The sequence below is a fragment of the Eutrigla gurnardus genome, assembly GCF_963514095.1.
Source record: "Eutrigla gurnardus genome assembly, chromosome: 2".
Lineage (NCBI taxonomy): Eukaryota > Metazoa > Chordata > Actinopteri > Perciformes > Triglidae > Eutrigla > Eutrigla gurnardus.
In genome coordinates this window covers 30,781,929-30,804,037 of record NC_139916.1, presented here as the reverse complement: position 1 = coordinate 30,804,037, position 22,109 = coordinate 30,781,929, and the positions used below count along the sequence as shown (strand labels likewise).

Below are 22,109 nucleotides of genomic sequence, written 5' to 3'. Positions count from 1 at the left end.
TTTAGAACAGAATGGTTACCAGAGTTGTAATAAAAGATCAATATGTTTCTTTTTTAAGAGAAAATGGATGAATTCAAACATTTTTGTCCAATCCATATGCTCTGTATTTCCCACTGAAAGGGTCTTCCAGACAGGGGTCTTTTTTTTTTTTACCTGCAATAACTGTCCAGTATTGTGGGGCTCATGTCTCCAACTCTGACCGTATTGCAGCCTTGAATTACCTTAAAGCCAGGACTGTCCCAGTAGATGTCCACTGAAAAGAAGCTGTAATACGAGTAATGGGCAAAAAAAGTCTCTTCTGGATTAACTGCTGCATTATTTCTTCTTCTTCTTTGTTGATTTAATACAGTTATTTGTCTCTTTTGTCTTTCTCTCTAACATAATATTTCTCTCTAATATAATTATCCAGGTTATGGTTGTAATAATTTTTACAAACATGCCCTTCAAGGGCATACTTTTGCTTTCTTTCTTATGTTGACATTAATTCCTTCTGTGCTGGGGGCTTCTCTCTTTATTCTGAACACGCCTCCCCTCCGTCTCTGACTGGCCCAGCTGTGTTTTGGAAGGGGAGGCTTAGAGAGAGGGAGCAAGGGAGGAATTTGTGACAATGCAATTTACCACTGTGATTGCTATGCCAGCAAGGGCCGAGGGCAAAAAAATGGGCACAAGGGGAGGAGAAAGGGCGCAGGACTTTTGTTTTACAGGCTGTCTCTCCAAGACTCAGCTTCTGATGTTCTGTTAAGACAAACAAAATGTGATTACAGATATTTCTTCATTTTGACCTGACTAAAATCACATGTAAGTGATAAATACTATACACTCAATATGCTCAATTTAAAGAAAAATACTTTCTACATTTACATTTATGTCTTACTTTATAAATAAACATTTGATAAGATTTTAATAATTTTCTATCCAGATTAGTTATTTTTCAAGCAGTACAATTAGATTTGATATGCAAGCTCCATGTTTTTAATTACAGCCTCTTACAGCCTCTTTGTTGCCTACCCTGTTATAGAAAATCCAAGAAATACAAATTGCTGTCTGCTTGCCTAAACTTTCAGAATTCTAGTGACTTGTTCATACTCTGACACTGTGGCAAAGGTCTCCACATTGCCAGGTCAAGGTGCATTGAGTAGTTTTCTCTGAAACTGCCCTGGCATACCATGAAAACCTCAGGAGGCGTCCAGGAGGCATCGTGATTAGATGATGAACCACCTCAGTTGGTGCTTTTTGACAGGCAGAGCAGTGACCTCCCCCAGGGTTTCTGAGGTCCTCGCCTTATCTCTATTCAGCCACCCTATGAAGGAAGCTAATTTCTTCCACTTGTATCACTCTTTCTGTCCCTGCCCAAAACTCATGACCATAGGTGAGGGTTTGATTGTAGTTGGACTGGTAAATCGAGAGCTTTGCCTTGTAGTCCAGCTCTTTCTTAGCCTATGGTCCAGTACAATGTCTGAATCAATGTTAAATCCCCACTAGTAAGTTAGAACTGAAGCCTCTTGGATGAGAAGTGAAACATATTTGAAAACATAAAGAGAGTCCATGACCTGGATGACTGAGAACCCTCACAGACAGCCTGCATCACTACTGACACTGTACTGAATGCCCTGTCAATCTTAGTCTCCATTTTACCGTCAATTGTGAACAAGATCCAAGATCCATGTGCTGTTTCTGGAGATTCCTTCTTTAGCTAGACGCCTACTTTAATGCTGGTGTCCACAAGCAGGTTCTTTAGTTGCCACCATGACAGACACCAACGACGTTCCGTCAAAAACTTACAGCAGCTGCCTCCACAGTGGTGGCTTTGAAAATGGTACACTCAGATTCCATGTCTTCAGCCTCCCACAGGATGCACAACAAAAATTTATCGGTGGTAGTTGAAGATTTCAGACCTCAGCCAGACCTTTCCAGTTCACCAGTTTGAGTTTATCAGATCTATCTGTCAGCCTCTCTTCTTCTAGTCCACATCATGACCAGGTGGTGGTCAGTTAACAGAGAGGGAATTATGGCCCTTGCAAACGACAGCCCTCCCTACTCCCCATTCCCAACTTATTCCATACTACTGGCTACTTCTCCCATACTAATCCATCCATGACATCCAATGACATGATTGTGTGTTGTTACTAGAGGATCAGCTAGCTGTGGACGCTGATGAATGTCACCTCAGTCCATCGTGTAGCCCCCAATACTAATGAAATAGATATAAAGTATAAAATTGCATAAAATTCAAACCATCCCCAATAATGACCACTGACAACATCTTTATCCTTCCTCTATGAATGTTATACTGCTAACCTGGGCTGCACGAGATTTCTGCCTAAAAGCCTATTAAGGCAGTTTTTTCTCGCCACTGTCGCTGTAACGCTTGCCCCTGGGTGATGTTGGGAATTTGAAATTGTGTTGACTCTTGAAATTTTGAGCGTATTCTAGTCCTGCTCAATGTGTTAAGTGTCCTGAGATGACTTCTGTTGTGATTTGACACTATAAATAAAATTGAATTGAATTGAACCTTGAGGTAATGACACCATCACTACATATAATTTAAATGACTTATTTACTCTCAATTCAATGCAAAGGAAATACATTTCAGTCCCGCTTCAGGTTTCTTCTGTGTGGAGTTTGCATGTCCTCACCGTGCCGCTTGGGAGACTGGGCAGGAGGGCAACCAGGTGGACTGGACCACTCCGGAGGCTGGGCAGGAAGGCAACCAAGCAGAAGGGATGCAGGAACCTGCTGTCTCCTCTCCGCTCCGCTGTCTCCTCTTGGTCGCCTGCTGCAAGCACTGGAGACAGCTGAGGCTCCGCCGACGCAGGAATTGAAGACGGCAGAGGCTCTGCTGATGCGGGAACTGGAACCAGCTGAGGCGCCGCCAATGCAGGAACAGAGGACAGCAGAGGTGACGGACGGACCTCGGCAGGACTGGCCACAGGTGGACCCCTGTCGGGACTGGCGAAGACTGACCTCGGTCTGGACTGGTGACGGACGGACCCCCATCGGGACTGGTGATGGACGGACCCCCCTCTGGACTCGTGACGGACGGACCTTGGTCTGGACCGGTGCGGGCTGAGCACCCATGAGCAGCATCGGAGGGGCTCGCCTTCTCCTCGCCGCCAGTGGCAGGCTAGCCAGCTGGATACTCAACTCTCCCAGGGCCAGGCGAGTACCCTGGAATGGGTTATGGCTGGAGCTAGGATTTTGCTTGACTGGAGTAGCCAAAAAGTCCTTGGCCCAGGCAGGCAATGAGCACCCATGGCTTGGAGCAAATCTCCATCAGGGCCGAATCCTTGTTCACTCCTTGCTCACAGCATGCCTCCCCGGAGGACTTGGAGAATATAGGTTGCTTTCCCCACACCATTATCCCCCTCCACCAAACTTTACACTTGGCTCAACGCAGTCAGACAAGTAATGTTGTCCTGGCAACCGTCAAACCCAGACTCGTCCATCAGATTGCCAAATGAAGAAGTGTGATTTGTCACTCCAGAGAATGTCTCCACTGCTCTAGAGTCCAGTGGCGGCGTGCTTTACACCACTCGGCCGACGCTTTGCATTGCACTTGCTGATGTATGGCTTGGATGCAGCTGTTCGGCCATGGACACCCATTCAATGAAGCTCTCTATGCTGTTCTTGAGCTAATCTGAAGGCCACATGAAGTTTGGAGGTCTGTAGTGATTGACTACAGAATAGTTGGCAACCTCTGTGCACTATGTGCCTCAGCATCCGCTAACCATGCTCCGTCATTTTACGTGGCCTACCACTTGCTGGCTGAGTTGCTGTCGGTCCCAATCACTTCCACTTGTTATAATCCCACTGACAGTTGACTGCGGAATATTAAGGAGCTAGGAAATTTCACGACTTGTCACGCATCATCTATGCAAACAGTGTGAAGCAGGCGCTGTTTCAGGTCATCTCTCAAGTCCGGAAAGAGATTCTGACTGATCAGGGCACCTCATTTATGTAATGACACTTACGGAACTGTAAGGATTACTGGGCATTACGGAACTTGGATGACTGGTGGAGTGTGTGAATAAGATCCATATGATCCATAAGTGTGTGTACAAGGTTGAGCGTAATTGGGATAGGTGGCTAGGTTTTCTTCTGTTTACAGTGAGGCAAGTGAAGGACATTTCACTTTTTGATTTATTTCCAATGCCCCAGATTGATTAACTCCTGGATTGGCTAGGCACGGCTTGTTTTTTACGACACTCGATTTAACCAAGGGCGTCACACAGATTAATTTCTCTAGAGTCTAAGGAAAAATGGCCTTCTCCACTCCGTACAGTTGGTACCAATTTGTGACACTTCTGTTTGGGTTGTTCGATGCCATCACCTTTCAACGCCACCTATGCGGTGGGTGCTGGCGTCAGGGAAGCAAGCGGGGCTCCAAGCCAACCCCAAGTGTGTTGTTGGACAGAGGGAGGTAGGGTATCTGGGGTACCACTTGGGTGGAGGAGAGGTGCGGCCTCAGGTAGATAAGCGAATGTAGCTTGCCCAAGACAAAACATAAGCAGTTTTTGGGGGTGGCCGGGTATTAACTGGAAGGGTGTGGTGGTGCCAGCAGGAACCCATTGTGATCAGAAAGTTCAGGATTCTTTCCTCATCTAAGTCTGGCATAAAATGGATATTCTCCCTGAAAACTCAGAGAGGCAGCTGTCAGAGGCAGCTGTTGCATCGGATGGTGAGGTGAGTGGACAGGCCAACTGAGTTGACAGATTAATTGAAACAGTCTGTGTGGCTTGGTACCCCGGTCACTGGCATCTTCGTAGGAGGCCAAAGTGAGTCTGGTGAAAGGATGGCTCTATGCTTTGCGCTCGTTAAATCCGCCGCCAGCATGTCGCCCTGGTAACACGTCTTCGCTTTGTCTCTTCTGCCTCGGGTGCTCGGAGCGTTTAGACTCGTCTTGCCGCTGGTGCAGCTCTGTGACGACCTCCGTTGCCATCTCAGAGCTGGAATATTATGTTCAGCCTTCTCGAAGCGTTGAGACTGACGAAATAACGGCGGAACTACTCCCGCAACTGACTGGCAGTCTATAAGGGGCTAATATGTCGATTATGTATGTTAGAGTCTGGTGGTGATAACACAACACACCAAAAGATTAATAGAAACTGCTCTGGGGTAACAGAACTTAATAGATGTCCGTCATTGTCCATATGGATGGATTGGTTGCTCTGGCTGCCATACAGGCAGCAGTTGGCCCAAACACGGTGCTGTCATTCTACAGTGACAAGCCTAGAATGGGTGTGGTCCATAGAATGAATGAGTGATTCAAGTGAGACAATAACAATAATAGGAACTATAATAAATATATTATATTATCTTGTTATTCATCATCTGTTCATACAGCAGTTATAGTTGTTGACACAATTAACACAATGGTAGAGAATGCTATGCAAGGTGCCACCTGCCCATCAGGATCTAATCTAAGACACTCATGCACCAATGGCACAGTATTCAGGAGCTATTCATGGTTCACTATGTTGCTGAAGAATATTTCATTATTTATATTCAGTCTTTATGATTCAATGCAGCTGTTTAAATCAAGTGTTAATTGTCATGCCTTAATACTGTGAGTGTCACCTCCATTGTATTGGATTAGAGGCAGACCTCACAGAGATGGACCAATTAAACCAAAAGCATCTGCATGTATAGATAACAAATATGATTGTGGAAGTTTTCCCTGTGAAAATACCCCAAACTTTTACATCATTATACAGTGTTTTTTTTTAACTTTTATCATCACGTTGGGGATCTTCCTGTATGTTCCATTGTGTGTTTTCTGGCTTCAGACTATAAATACAGACGTCAATAAATCATTCATATGTGAGCAGGAAACACAAACAGGAGTGTGTCTATTTACCTGCTGTCCCTTCATGTCATTGGTGCAGAGGAGCAGCAGGTACAGTTGGCTGGAGGCCAAGATTCCTGCAACAATGAGTCACATGGGCCTATCATTATCTTACACACACACACACACACACACACACACACGCACACACACGCACACACACACACACACACACACACACACACACACAGAGCAGGGATCAGGGTATTGTATGATTGCACAAGCCCTTCCCCCTCCTCCAGATCTCCCTCCCTCTCGCTCGCTCCCTCTCTCTCTCTCTCTCTCTCTCTCTCTCTCTGTCACACACCCACACATAAACACACTCAGCAGAGAGTGTCGGTGCGAAGCTACATTCGGGATATAAGAGGTAGGAGGTCACAGGAGTGTATCCCTTTTCAAACTGCTGAAATTTTCATGCCTCCTTCCATTATTTAGTCAGAGCCGGTGCTCACATTTAACAGCGGTAGATCCTGGTGTATGTGTGTGAGCCATTACCGCTGCTTATCAGAGGACCTTCGGACCATAATGGATATCTATTCTAGGAAGCTGTCACCGTGGGAGCAGAGAGTGTGCTGGGAGGAGAGGAGCTTCATGTTTGGACTCTGATTTGCCGTCTTTTATCCTGCAGGTTGAATGAACCAGCTCAGGCTCTAATTATTATTTCTCTCACACAGCAGTTGTAGCGCCATGAAACGTTATTCTGTTTCTCTGATTCTTTTCACGTGTCCATTTCTCTTTTCACAGATGAGAAGGAGGACACGGTGTTAGGGAGTTTGCCGCTGCTTAGTTTTCGAATCGGAGGATCGGAGCTTTCGGACAACATCACCCGCAAATTTGCCTTTAAGGTCAGTAACATCTTGGAGGGACTGAGGCTACTGGGAGCTCTATATGTTCGCATTTTCTTGCAGGGGGTGCAACGGGTACTGAGGAACATAATGATTTTCAATGTGCATACATTAGTAGAAAACAAATATAGAACCATATTGATTGAATGTTAGAGATGCTAGAGATCCAAAGTAGTGTTTTCCTGAGTGAGAACCATGAAAACTCCATCTTGTGCAACAAGACTGCTTATTGCAAAAGTACTGATGTTTGAACTTGTTTTTGCACCGTTGTGGTTCAATTCAGGGTGTTGGTTTGGTTCTGGTTGATTGATAGAAGCTGACTGGCTTCGTGCCTGAGTCACATGATGTTATTTATGGTCCTTGAAGAGCCTCATGGGGACGAGCGTCTCTCAGTCTCATCAGTGGAGAAGTGATGTTTTTATTGGCAGCTGCCGAGGCAACCTTGAATTGGGACTGAATGATTTTTTGATCAGATGTTGCTTCCTGTTGATGTTGTGTATGTAATGTAACTGATGGTGATTCATGGCATAATTATGTCAATTTCTCATAAACTATAAACCAATTAATTTGAAACCTGGTATTATATTAATTATTAATAAGCCTTCAATGAACACACTATAGACATGTTTTGGCTATTTTTGAAGAAGCAGACAAGGAGCTGCTTGAGTAAACACTCATTAACAAGAATTTGATTGATGAGGGGAACTGGATAACGAGTACATTCTTATCTGCACATGGCTGGAAAAGGCATGTTTCATGTCCAGGACGGACAGTACTGACAGGACCATAAACATCCTCATGGTGTTTGAAGCCACAGTGGGACTTGGTGTATGTAGTGTTGGTGGGAGACAATGACATATATGATTGGTATAATTGCTGTTGCAAATGACCAGAAACATCATCTGACAGAGCTGTTTGTCAGGGCTGAATATAGATGAGACAGTGAGGACGTAAAGTAGGTTAGCGGAGACTCAATGTGCTGAGTGAGGTTTTATATAACTTGCAATTTTGCCTTGTTTCCCCTCCAGAGACACATCAAACACACACTTACAGCTCTGTCCATGTCTTAGTCTATATACCCCTGTCCATGTCTCTCTGTTTAGGTCTCTCTGTCCATGTCCCCCTGTCTCCCTGTCTGTGTCCCTGCTCATGTATCTTTCCATCTCTCTCTGTGCACCTGTCTCTGTACTTGTCTCCTTGTCTATGCCTTTCTGTGCATGTCTCCCTGTCCATGACTCTCTGTCCATCCCTCCTTGCCTATGGCTCTGTGCATGTCTGTCTGTCCATGTCTCTCTGTTATCTCTGTGTCGCTTCTTTTTCCCTCACTTTTATTCACTTTTCAGGACATGTATTTCGTTCAGTTGTTGCGTGATCAATGAAAGTTCTGGTGCAAAGTCCACTCTTGTACCTAGTGTGTAAACACACACACACACACACACACACAAACACACACACTTGCAATGGAGGCAGACTGAGCAAATATACTAAGTGTATTTTTGACAGCAGGGTGCTTGTTAGCTAATGTCATGACTGGACACTCTGTACTGTTTGTAGAGTTCATGTTTAAACTACAGTGCGAACAACAAGGCACAACTTCATTCGCCGTCAGTCAGGTCGACATTATGCTACAAAAGGTTTAGGAACATAGGATGTTTGGGAAATCACAAGTCTGTCACTTCACAACAACACTGCATTTGACACAGGGCTGTTGATTCCCCCCCCCCCCCCCCCCCCCCCGTATTGCGAACGTCACTAGCTCTGGACGTTCATGTGTCCACCATGGAAAAGAATCCTAATTCAATTTCCAATCGGCCTTGTTTTAGTGCTGAGAGACACTGAAGAGATGGACAATACATGTCCTTACACATACATGAAAGCAATAGATGCAATTCATGACTATTTCAGGACCTGCCATGAGACTTGGATGGCTTGTAAGATCATCTTCTGCAAAGTCATGTTTTTGCAAATACGGCAGTTAAAAGACCACATGCGTCATAAAAATTAAAGCTATAAATATATAAGACAGAAATTAAAATAGAGATGACAGACTATGACACAGCCTTAGATCAAAGTGATGCTGAAGAGTTGATCTTCCAGGGATAAATCGAGTGTTGCTTCCCATATTTATGCAAAGCTACACTCATCTCATTCTGACTCCAGCTCTGCAGCGCCACAATACACACTTTTTAATAGTTTTAGAAACGTTTACTGTATATTAGTACTACACAAGGAATCTGCTATAAATGGGGGTTTTCTACACACAAAAAATGTCATTCAAACATGTTTTAATCTATAGTGATGTTCATCAGACAGCCTTCTTGTCTGTTGCTTTTGAACTTGAAATTTGTTGAGGTGTTGACTCTGACTTAGTCTGCCAGGTGGATGGCACCATCAACCTCAGCGCCTTTGTTCTGTCCTCTTATTGCTGCTTGTTAACATGTGGAGCATCATGCTGCTGTCAGCTCTCTCCAGTGTAACAGGACAGGAGGAGGGACGTAACGTTGGGAGGAATCTATTTTCACAAAAACTTTATCTCACGACCTTCTCTCGCTCTGATTGATGGGTGTCAAGATATTATTGGTTGAAGTTGGTTGGTACTAGCTAATGTAAATATCCATGCTATTTTGTTTTACAGGAAGAAAATTTGATTGTTTTTTATATAAAAAAATTAATTAAAAGTGTATTTATTCATACAACAGTATGTTGTTAAAAAAGTGACCAGTATGATCGGAGATGGTCTAAAAGGCTTAGAGTGTAAAAGGTGTTGTTTCATTACATAACCTCAGTTTGATTAACAAATGATCTGGAATCTTTTGTTGTGAGTTGCACAGGTAAAAATGGAACAAATGCATGCATGATATTGCATTGCAATTTGTCAGAAGTTGAGTAACCCTCTTTGCCCTCTTGGTTGTTTTGTAAAAAGCTTGCCATGATGTTATGTAACTCTTTGATGTGTGTGTGGCTTGTGTCAGCATGTCAGCAGTGTGTGCAGCTCTGAAGATGTTAAAGATGTTAGTTAAGTTTGTCCTGTAGGTATTTACAGGACAGTCCTCCACTGCGTTTGACTGAGTGTGTGTGTGTGTGTGTGTGTGTGTGTGTGTGTGTGTGTGTGGTCCTAGAGGTGGGGCTCACACTCTCTTGTCCCAGCATGCCTCCTTCCAAGCTGTCTGGTGATTCCTGTCCAACTTCTTCTGTTTGTTACGTTTAGTTTAACAGTTGGAGAAGTCAATTGAATAGTTTTGTCACATGATCCGACAGCTTGTTAACAAATCCTCAGATGAGTCAAACAAGAGAAAGAGAAGAGAAAACAGGTTGTGTGCAGTGGAGGGTCAGTTGTGATGTCTGTTAGCTACAGGGCTTTAGTTGAATTGAGCTTCCTCCTCTTCCTCTTCCACTGATCGTTCTTCATAATAGAATCAGGTAAATGACCAGTATGTACATGAACATGAAAACAACCTTCATATCCAATATGTGCAGCTTTACAAAGTTTAGAAACTAAAGCACATAATCAAAAAATAAATGAATACAAGGCAGACGTTATATACAGTCTGCATTGTATTTTGTAGCACAGATGATACAACTCATTAAGGCCCTCTGTTGTGTGAAGGGTTGGGGTTGTCCAAGATATAACATCTTGTGAGCATACATGTGTTTGTCTCATTCAGTGAGCTTTCCCATGTGTTTGCCCCAATGCATGTATCCTTGATATTTAGATTATTGTCTAAATTCAACTTAAAATTGACTTTTGTCATGTTTAGCATGAGTATCCGACATTATAACAATATATGACATAAACTACGGAAAGGGATGAAAGAGCTGCTTCATTTTTCCCCTGGGATTCACAATGTGCTGCCAACCCATCAAGTAGATACTCAAACTCTCAGCAATTGGTGGCACTACAGGAAAGGTCAGTAGGATTCATCCTCTGGGAATCATGATATCCAGACCAAATGTCAATCTATCATGTTGTTGAGACATTTCAGTCTGGGCCACGTACTGGACCATCCATCAAGCCAACAAAACAACTGTCATGTCAGAAAGGTGAAAATGAATTCCGAATCAGATTATCATTTATCTCTTATCTGTCATCCCGCTCAGTCTGATTGGCTCTGTAAATCTGCAGGATTAGTGACAAGAATCTAGACTTCATGTTAATCTTGTTTTCTGAAATAACTAACTGAGCTGTTCACCTACATGAGAGATCTCTGCTCTTTTTCCCAATCAGCAGCTCAGTCCGATAGCTGTCCAAACCTGTTGAACCTGTATCTTTATACCCGACTGTGTGGAGGTGTGGCCAGAGTCAGGAGACACTCAGGAAGAATGTTGTTTCTTTCCAACTGAAGTTTGTTTTGTCTCAAACCCAAACCTTGGTCTGTAGCTTTGATGTTAGCGTTATATGTCTTCATTCATGCCCTTTTATTTCTTCAAGAAAAGTACGATAACTGCAAGAGAAATGCCACAGAATGTTTGTGGAACCAAGAGCCATAAAAATATCTTGTTGTTATTAGCCCCTCATAGAGTAAATGATTAAACCGGCACTGTAGGTGTGTGTGTTTATGTGACTCAATGGTGAGACTCATGGTGTTGCACCTATGGGTGTGTGTGTGTGTGTGTGTGTGTGTGCTGTAGAGTGGAGCCTCACCCTTCCTGGCAGCAAACAGTTCACCACAACTATCAGGTGGCTTTGAAAAGACCAATTTTCATTCCTTTGGGACTTCTGTGTTCCTCTCCGTTCTTGACTGAGGTGACATTCATCAGTGTCCACTGCTAGCTGATCCTCTAGTAACAACACACAATCACATCATTGTGTCATTATCTCAGACCAACACACTTCATTTCCATGCTTAGCAATGTTTTCCATGTAGCAAATTTACTATCTTAATATGAGATGTCATCAGCCACATTGTTGGCACATTGCTCTCGAAGCGACAGCACCTGGTTGCAAAAACCTGGTCTAAAGTCAATGGTCCAGTATTTTGCTATTTAAGGGGGGGCATTACTCAGTAGGGGCTGCACGGTAGTGTAGTGGGTAGCACTGTCGCCTCACAGCGAGAGGGTCCTGGTTCGGATTCCTTCTGTGTGGAGTTTGCATGTTCTCCCCGTGTAAGCGTGGGTTCTCTCCAGGTTCTCCGGCTTCCTCCCACAGTCCAAAGACATGCAGGATGGACCTGTCTGTCTCTACATGTCAGCTCTGTGATAGACTGGTTACCTGTCTGTCTCTACATGTATCCCTGTGATAGACTGACAATTTATGATTCCTTGATTCCTTTGCAGGGTTCAGTTCGACTCGACTCCCTTTTGGTAAAAGCTCTAAGATGTGGTATGTGTCATCTATGCCTTATGTACAGCATACTGCAGGGTGTAGTGTACCTCGACCGAGGTGGTACCAAAAACCAGGTACCAGGTCCCATCCACAACTTTTGTCAATGGTAAACAAGAAAAGAGCAGGCAGTATGGAACATGGAGTGGAAGCGCAGCATTAGTACATGTTTAATAACATTTTATCATAGAGAAAGAATATCTCACATAGATTGGTGATCTGCTGTTACATAAATTCATACAACTTTTTACACAGTTGTTCTGAGGTACAGTAAGTGATATACTGCACCCACTGGTGTCTAGACGGTGCTACTCTCAACTGTGTCACGACCAACTATCTTAAATGTCCTCGGACTGGGGTGGGCATATCATTTGAGCCACTTGAACACATACATGAAACTGTTATAAGGTGGCTAACCCTGAATGATTTGTTTCAACCCCGGAAACCTTGAAGCCAAATCCTACTTTAGTTCCAAAGGCATTCGATCCATGGTCACCGGTGCACCCACCAGCTTACGGCTCTGCAGAACAGCAGTGGATGCATATGCGACCAGCCACGGCAAAACCAGGAACAAGTCGGCTCCAGGGCATTTTGAGTCATTAACAGATTCTGAAAGTGTAAGCTAAGCTTTCCAATGATGTCTAACACATGGAAATCCGATAATATTTGACGAAGTTGTGGCCATTTGAATGTATGCTTCTCTGAAAACCGTTCACTGAGAAAACTGGCCTAAAAGATTTGCAAATCTCACCTCACCTCACCTGGCCAGAAAGGAAACACAATGGTGCTCATTTGCATCTCATTCAGATAAGCCCTCCCCCCTACAGATGTCACTCAGTGATATCTGGTATCTGTTAGCCTGCTAATGCATATTGTCCTCAGGTAGGCTAGTTGCTAAACTACTAGCATCACAGTCAATTCAAGCAATGCCAACAGGCCCCTTTGCACCTTACTGTTAGATCAGATGCCCACATTACAAGCCAAAAACCTCCCATTACAGCTTAGTTTCGATGTGCATATAATTTTAAGACGACAGCACTGAGCTAGCTTAGCTAGCCAAGCAAAGTAGATAACTTGGATGTTAACGGAAACTCACCCCATAAGAAACTGAAAAGTATTCCTGCAGAATTCGTTGCCTCCGATGAAATAAGAGGTCCAGGCGGACTTTCTTTTCGTCTGCGGCTTTTTGGTGGATGCAGTCATCTCCGACGTAACTTTTGCTCTCTTTCGGCAGCTAAAGAATCCATCCATATGCTATAAACTCTTGAGAAAGTTTGTCGCTACATGAATGTCTTCCAAGGAGAGAGTTCTCCTTTCTTCTTCCGTAGCATTTGCAGTCAAAGTTACGGATTTCCTCCTGTCTTTATCCCGTTGAAATGTAACCGTAGATATAGCGTCTGATATCTTCCGCTCCAGCTGATCCGCTGAGGGACACGGGCGCTGAATAAGTAGCCATGTGTTTCACTTCTAACATGCAGCTGAGTTGCCGAAAAAATAATAACAGCGCATGAATGGCCTATGGTGATCAGTATGGAAATGAACTGCATCGCCGTACTCGCCCCAGCAAAGACAGAGACAACCACAGATTTTTACTACAAATACAAAATGTATACTTTTAAGGCAACCAATACTGTTATCTGAAACATGGAGTGGCTTCTTCATGATCTTAACTTGCATATTCTACAAAAAAATGAAAATCACTAATTTTGAAAAAAAAAAAAAGATTATTTCGTTGTTTATGCAAATTCGTCCCACCCGACTTGTTGCTGGTTTTGCGTGGCGGGTCACATATGTTGTCTGGTTTCTGCTTTGCATACCTGTAGTTTGTGTTCTGGGCTCAGCCCCATAGAGGCAAGTCAAAGACATTCTCACTGGATGGGTCAAACAAACACAGGAGACTGGTGCTCCTTATGTTAGTGACGTTTGTGTCAAGTTTTCCTGTTATATTGTTTCTGCATGTATTTGACTTAATTCACATACTTATTTTAACCATGATGTTTTTTTACATAAACATTAGTAAGGTCCCAATCACACTGTAGTCATGACAGTTGCTGTGCCTCTTGTTGCATTGGTCAAACAGCATCCTGTGTAGCAGCTTGTGGATTCAAGCAGACGTGGAGCTCTTGGTGTTGCTCTGCTGTTGGATGAGGAAGAAGGGAAAAGGACCTAAAAATATACAGACTGAAAAATGGTATAGTTCATCCATATAGTTCAAAACACCCATATTAACCACATCTACTAACATTGAAACATGAAGTGGTTAAGTACAGGGTCGACCATAAAGTTGGAATAATTTGCAAATGTGTTGTTTTTTATAGCACCATACAAATATAGAGCATGAATTAATTTCACCTAAGTAATTCCATCCATCCATCCATTATCTACCGCTTATCCTGTCTTCAGGAGCTAGCTATCATTGGGCGAAGGCAGGGTACAGTCTGGACAGGTCGCCAGTCCACCTGGGTAATTGGGACACATAATGTAATCATTGTCCCTCGTCAAAAATGATTACTGATACAAACAGAGGATTGTGTCTGAAAACAAAATATTTATGGGCAACAGTGAGTTTTGTGCCTTGGACTGAAAAATTGAGAATATTTTCAATGCTGTGTGTGTGTGTGTGTGTGTGTGTGTGTGTGTGTGTGTGTGTGTGTGTGTGTGTGTGTGTGTACCTGCACAATTGTTTGTATGTGTATACTTTGAGTACATACTGTACCAGACTAGTCAAACATCCGCACAAACATGTTCACAGGTCAATAGGACATAATCCCTTCTCAGTCCCTGTCATCCAACGCACACACACACACACACACACACCTATCATACAGACAGGTACAGTGTATCCCACCTGACAAATATTGATTGCCTATGTTGTAGATATGTTGTTGTTTATTCTGTACACAGAACATCTATTGTACTTCAGTCCATCCTGGGAAAGAGATCACTCCTTGGAGGCTTCTTCCTATTTTCAGGGACTTATGATGGAGGGTCTTGGGAAAGGGCTACTATTTAGTGGCGTAGCCCGAAATAAAGATGCAGCAGGGCCTGAGTGAAAATGCTCGGGCCATAAAATGAATTCCATAAATAGCTCAATAATAGTATACTGCGCCAAAGTGTTCTATCTACTTTATTTCGCGAGCTGTGAATAATGAAAGTATAATTGTGTTTGCTGCATGCTACAGCAGTATACAGTGCAATGTTGATGCCTAGGCTGATACATTAATGCCACGTAGGCCTGGCTGTTCCCAGAGGGGTCTTCAGTTAGCAGGGGGCTCTGCAGCCATCGGTGATAATATCCACCTGCACTGAAATAATCGCCAGTCGAGGGCAACCTGCATGGAATAGTCTACTTAAGATGCTAATCAATATCCCTGAATATATCAGATCAATGTCCATGTGTTACGTTTAGGGTTGGGCACCGAGATCCGGTTCCGAATAGGAACCGGTTCCTAACGTCCGGTTCCGGAACCGTTACGAAGATGTTTGAATTTCGATTATTTTTTTCGGTTCCTAAATCCCCGCAGTAGTTTGTTTATGCAGTTTGTTGCCAGTCCGCCGAACGGAGAAGAAGAAGCTGCTGAACACCAACGAAGAAGCAGCCACCGGAAGTGTTTGCATAACCGAGCGAGTCGAGCATGGATAGCGCTGTTCCTACCGTCCTCCACTGCGTCTTCCTCTGGCTCCGGGTCTGGGTCCAGGTCCGGGTCCGACCCCCAGCGTGGCACCGCAGTGACTGAACCGCAGTCCGAATCCGGAAAGTTCAACAATAAATAATGTCTTGCGCCAACATTGAGGCAGCTAACAAATTAGCCCACGTATTTTTTCATAGACAATTTACGACCTGAGATCGCTAACGTTAGCCAGGCTGATGACTCCGCGATGAGGGGAAGATGTCGGTGCAACAAAAGGAAGGTTTTACAAGTTTCTTATTGTTTATTTGCTATTCTGCACCAGGTTAGCCCATCAGTGGGAGCACGGTAACATGTTAAAGTACCTGCAGCATCATACACTGTAAATGTGTTTTCATGAGGTTTTCAAAAATAAAGCTCTCTTGAGGAAAATGTACCCCTGTGAAAATGTATTCACAATTTATAATATTTATATTCAAATTCATAGATTTAATATTTGTACTTGAAAACAGCCCTGTGAGAAATACATAGTAAAGATCATAAAAAGTAAAAAGTTCATAAAAAGTAAAAAGTTCATAGAATTAAAATTGATGGATAAGGTCAGACTATTTCATTCAGAAAGACCGTTGGTCAGCTAGCTCATTTAAAATATCCTAAACTTTTTTTACCCTGCCTCTTAAAAGAATCGTAATCGAGAATCGTTTGGAACTGGAATGCCCAACCCTAGTTACGTTAATTTAATACAACACAGCACAGAAACAACAAGGAAGCTACAATCACCCTAAAAATCCAGCTAATTCACGGCTGTTCACGCACAACAAAAGCATAGCCATGATATAATACAGTTTAATAAAAGTGTGCAATGTACAACCATATAGACAAAACTTCAACAATATTCCTGTCAATGTTGTAGATTATTTTGTCATCAATATTTTGCATAATGCAGAATGTCATGTTTACAATGACAGAGTTATGATGACCCTTAGGAGTGTGCTGATGTTGGGGAAATATCTGCTGGACAGTTGTAAAGCACTTCCATTCCAGAAGAGCATTCCACATTTGTCTTCGATCTTTGCTGCTTTTTTAAAAGTTTTTACCACAGTGTCACTTAGCCGGCATTTTCCTCTGTCGCGAGGAAGTGACATTCCAATCACTGATAATGTTGTTCCTCATCAATTCTTCAGTTAATTTGAGGATTTTGTTCAAGTCACCATCCATATTCTACAAAAGCTGTCTTTTAGAACCCCTATCAGGTCAATACAATCTGAGAAGCATGCGGTCAAACTCTGTAGTCCCTTTATTGCAAAGTCTATTGCATAGTTGTTCTTCTGAAAAATCAGCTAGTCTCTAATACCACGTCAATAGCTGTAGTGCTTTTCTTACTGATCCTGACTTAGAGCTGGGGGGGGGGGGGGGGGGGGGGTTGTGTGGGACAGACATGAAACTATGCAGATTCCCGGTGTATATTCTCCAACCACTTGGCAGTTCCCTCCAACCAGTACAAACAGTACAAACATGATAGCCCTTGGGGCCATATTATGAAAAACAGATTTTCTCTGGTCTCTACACCTATAAACTGGTCCTCCCTGAGCCTGTCAACTCCCAGGATGAGGAAAACAAGCAATTCCTGCATGGTATCTGCAGCCCACCCTCTGGTAAAAGTGTGCTCCTACAGGCTGTTCAGATTCAGCTCCTTTCGTTACGTAACGAAAGGAGTCATTTGCATAAGCCCAAACTCCTCTGCACGATGATAGGAAATCCGAAGGGGGGGCGTTTCACAACACAGTGCTGAGAGCCGACAGCGCAGACGGAGAAAGCGCACAGACAGCGCCAACCGGAGAGACCCAGGGAGAGCTGACTGAGAGCACGGACAGACCGACAGCAGGACTGACAGCCTGGGCCGACAGCGGCACGGACAGACAGCACGCACGGACCGGCGCACAGACCGTCAGCACGCACGGACCCACAGTGAGCACTGAAAGTGTGGACCTACATCATGGACAGACAGCGCGGGAAAACGCGGACCGACAGACCCACAGCGCGCACGGAGAGCGCGCACGGAGAGCACGGGCAGACAGCACCCAGTGCAGCCCAACTTACCGGTCATGGCACTGGGTGATCCGGCTGGTGCTCCTTGAATAAATCCCTGTGAAGCTGGAGACAATCCTCTCTCTGTCTCACACGCTCTGGTGTGTCTTCACTGCTGCCTCCGGTTGGACGGAGCCTGGGGGCGTGTGTCCAACAGAACACTGTCCACGGCGGTCCGGGTCTGGTCTCTTGCGTTTCATTTTTACGGCTACGGTCCGTGTTAGCTTCTATGTGTGTGCTAACCACTTCACATCGGACTGCTTCAGTAACTAGGGTCAGTACAAAGCTGGCTTTGCCTCGACACTGACCCTCATAAAAGGATCTGTCCCCACAATACGGGCCCCAGCAACTTCACCTGAGACACATAGGCGAGCCATAGCGATACATCCACGTAAACATTGCCGCACGCTACCATAGCGCAAGCGGACTAGGCGATGACAGACGGAGCTCATTAGCATTTAAAGGTGCAGACACAGAAGCAGCCTGTTCTCAGCAGAGCTCATTTGAGCAACTTATAGACAGCTGAAATTCAGGACCATGGATGGGTTTGGGGCAATGCATATCGAATCCAGTGTTGTTGGACCCCTGACAGCTGTGTGAAATTGAGGAAAAACTGTATAATATGGGAACTTTAAATATAAACAATGTAAAATAAAATGTGCTGTATGTCACACAAACCGATACATAGAAAAGGAATGCAGACAAAATATAAATTGTTTTTAATGAAAGTGTTATTACAAAAAGAATCTGCTTGCTTTGGCAGGGCCTAGACAAGAAGTGGGCTGGCCTAGGCTGGATTTATGTAGTAGAGATTGTAAAGACATCTGAGGCTAATTTGTGATTTGTAATTTTCAATTTAGTTTTATTTTCATAGTCCCGGGACCCTCCATCCAAAAAGATACAACTCGCTAAAAGAAACTTTTAAAAGGGAGAATTCAGGAAGGAACCTCAGGGAGAGACACCAAGGATAGATCTCTGGATGATGAACAGAAGTACAATATATGTTGTGTGTACAGAATAAAAAATAAATAAATAAATACATCGACAAACAATGAAGTCAAGCCATATGTCAGAAATAATACATGTAATCAGAGCAGTATAAACAGTACTAACAGTAATGGAAATAATAGTAGAAACTGATTTCTGCTGATACTGACAGCAGCAGTGGATATAGCAGAAATCGTAGGATAGTAAGAATAGAAATGTGACCTATTAAAAGTAAGCAATTCTGGGTAGTATAAATACAACTGAATTGAATTGGTGAAAAAGTATACATTTGACATTTACATGCCTCTTAAACAAACAATGTCCTCCTTTTACATTTTCATTGTTTATTTCTCTTCCTTAACATTTAGTTTCCCATCTCTCTGTCTTTGTCTTCATTGTTCCATCATCACTTTCTTTCTTCTCTTCTTCCTCTCTAGCTTTGTTGCTGTCACCCTCTTTTCCTATTTTCTTTTCTTCCTTTCCTCCCTCCTTTATGCTTCCTTCCCAGTGTCCTTCCTTTGTTCTCTTTTTTAAAATGTAATAATAATAAGTGATCATTTTATTAGTAAACTTCATAAAAAGAGAAGAGAAAACGTCGATAAATGTCACCTTTCCTCTCTCGTGCATCCTTCCTCAATGAACGAACAAAGGAAGGACAAATGACTGACGCACACACACACACACACACACACACACACACACACACACACACACACACACACACAAAGAGCCCCACCTCTGTTGCTAGGTTACTGCTGCCTCTTACTATACAGCCCTTTCAGCCAATTGTATCACCAGTGCTGGGGGTGGAGTCTCAGAGTGCTCCACCGTGGTAGGATGTGACTCCTGTTTATCAGTGACATCACTTCCCCTTGCTATCTTATGACTGTACTGTTCCTTCTACACGCGCTACACACACACACACACACACACACACACACCCTTGACTGCTGTGCTTGAATATACAACCAGTCTGTCAACACAGAAACATGTCACCATTAACACCATCTTTTCTTTCAGTTTTACTGAAATGAGGCTTGGGTGAAATGTGATTCTGACACATAGCTGGATGGGCTGGATAGTGAGAGGAGTGTGTTGTTGGGCAGAAGGCAGTAAAGTGTTTGTGTTTGCTCTGTGTTTGTGTCAGGCTCCACACAGCGGTTTAGCAATGGAGATTCTGCATTGGATGATTGAACTATGAAGACTCATCACACAAGCAACAAATAATGACATGATTTAGTCTCATGTATTTCTATTATTTTCTGGGCAAACTGAACACTCAATGGGACATTTAGTATGAACCCATATAATCACTTATGTTAGGACTGTCTGGAATACATGAAATATTAATTTGTTACCATATGTGGAAAACAGGTCATCAGGACACTCACAGAAACAGAGTGAATAAATAAGGGGGTCATTTAAACATTTCTGAACCTGATTTCTGGCTGTATGAGGGAATATGTACATGCTGCAGAAAGCATATTTAAGTATTTTGATAGAGGTGGCTGTGGACACCATTATCATTCATGACAGAAGGTCATTATGTACATTTACTCAAGTAGCCATGCACTATTTGTACTAGTACTTGTACTACCTATCTGGTGTCTGGAGCTGCAGTATGAGGCAACAAGAGTAAAACAGTCTTTGAGGAAACATGTTCTGTCAATGATGCACATTTGCCTTGTTGAAATTGTTGTTTTATCTCAGTGTGTGAATAACTCACAGCTGATTGACTAAATGTCCAATGTCTTGGCTTGTGCTGCCCTCTGGTGGTATCTTTCTGAAATAGTTTTGGTTTACACATAGTACACATACACTTCGTAATGTGGAATCATTGCAGCATTAATAAGTATGTTTCAGTTAATGTTGAAGGTAGGTGTCTGTGGGGTCAGACACAAGGTTTTCCCATCAATAGTGACTTACATCAGTATCCACAGGATACGGTTGCATGTGTATTTAAAACCTGTGTATCTTTCACATTGACTGAATACACCTCTTCATATACACTACTCAAAGTAGGGGAATACTTAACATTTTTACTGATTGTATAATTTGTTGAGAATAAAATGACTTAAAAATGTCAGTAGAATCCAAAATCATCCTGCACAAGGAGCCCAGGACCCACTGTACCAGGTTTGGTCAGAAACATGCACACCAGTAGCCTGCTGGAGGTCATGTTGTGGGTCTCTAGCTGTGCTCCTCCTGGTCCTCCTCTACAAAGGAGCAGATATCAGTCCTGCTGCTGGGTTGATGCCCTTCTACGGCCCTGCCCAGTTCTCCTGGTGTAACAGCCGGTCTCCTGGTATCTCCTCAATGCTCTTGAGACTGTGCTGGGAGACAAGTTCTTGTGACCTCACATATAGATGTGCCATCCCGAAGGAGCTGGACTACCTGTGAACCTGATTGGGCTGCAGGTACCGCCGCCTCATGCTACAAGTAGTGACCAGAACACTAGCAGAACACAAAACTACAGAAGAATCAGTCAGGAAGGAGAAGGGAAACCATTCCCTTGTTGGGGCTTCTCTTGCTTTTGTCTCCTGTTTTCACTTTCATTTGCACCAAAGCAGCTGAAACTGCTTCACAAACAGTTGTGTTCAGGGCCGGAGTGGGACTCATTTTCAGCCCTGGAGTTTCATACCTCAGACCGGCCCACTTTAGATCACGACCTATTATATTAAAATAATGTAATTATAACTTTACATGTTAAGCATACAATAGCGCACTGTTCTCTAAAGCCTTGTAATTCCGTGTATTTTCACACAGCCTTGTGGGCACAAGTGCCCATAGTTCGGCCGTGTTCAGCTGTCTGTTTCCCGGCTGGTTTGCGTGCGGCGCGTCTTGGCGTTTCGCGTTCGACGGAGAGTCCGCCTGTGTGGACTCTTGTGGACCTGGGTGGGCCTGTGTTTTAGTGAGGACCGCGGGCTTTTCACCATGGTCTGGGGGCATCAGGGCCGAGAGTTCGGCTGGGTTCTTGTGTCTATTTACCTGCGGGAATCCCCGCGACGCATACACGTGATACCCACTCCACTCAGTGCCATGACTGAACACCGGCACAAAAATAAATAAAAATAATAATTGAACACCGGCCCTCGCGGCCCAAAAGTCAGACCGGCCCACCGGGAATTGTCCCGGTCCTCCCGATTAGCCACTCCGGGCCTGGTTGTGTTTCCTAAATGGACAGATTGATCTTCCTGAAGTTTAACTGACTTGGTGCTAGAGTGAGATGATTGAAGTGTATCTTCTTTAATTGTTAGATGTTTCCTCTTCTACCAAGAGACGGCTGCAGCCTTACAGAATCCATGTTCAGGCTTCTTTGACACCCCAATCCTAAACCTGTACCACTTATTGTCTCTCCCCCCTGTGTGTTTGTGTGTATGCGTGTGTGTGTGTGT

At 43.7% G+C, this 22,109-nt stretch overlaps 1 protein-coding gene across 8 annotated transcripts in view; it reads left to right on the top strand.

The window, feature by feature from the left end:
* Nucleotides 1–22,109, top strand: part of plekha6 (pleckstrin homology domain containing, family A member 6) — a 130,713-nt gene that overhangs the window by 73,169 nt on the left and 35,435 nt on the right. For 6 of the 8 annotated variants that reach the window (XM_084025337.1, XM_084025336.1, XM_084025338.1 and 3 more), the window contains one exon: nt 6,590–6,690. In XM_084025337.1, the coding sequence (XP_083881463.1) occupies nt 6,590–6,690 (101 nt within the window). Of the gene's footprint in view, nt 1–6,242; nt 6,474–6,589; nt 6,691–22,109 lie in introns of those variants that run through there. The other 2 variants (XM_084025341.1, XM_084025340.1) reach the window with 1 other exon arrangement.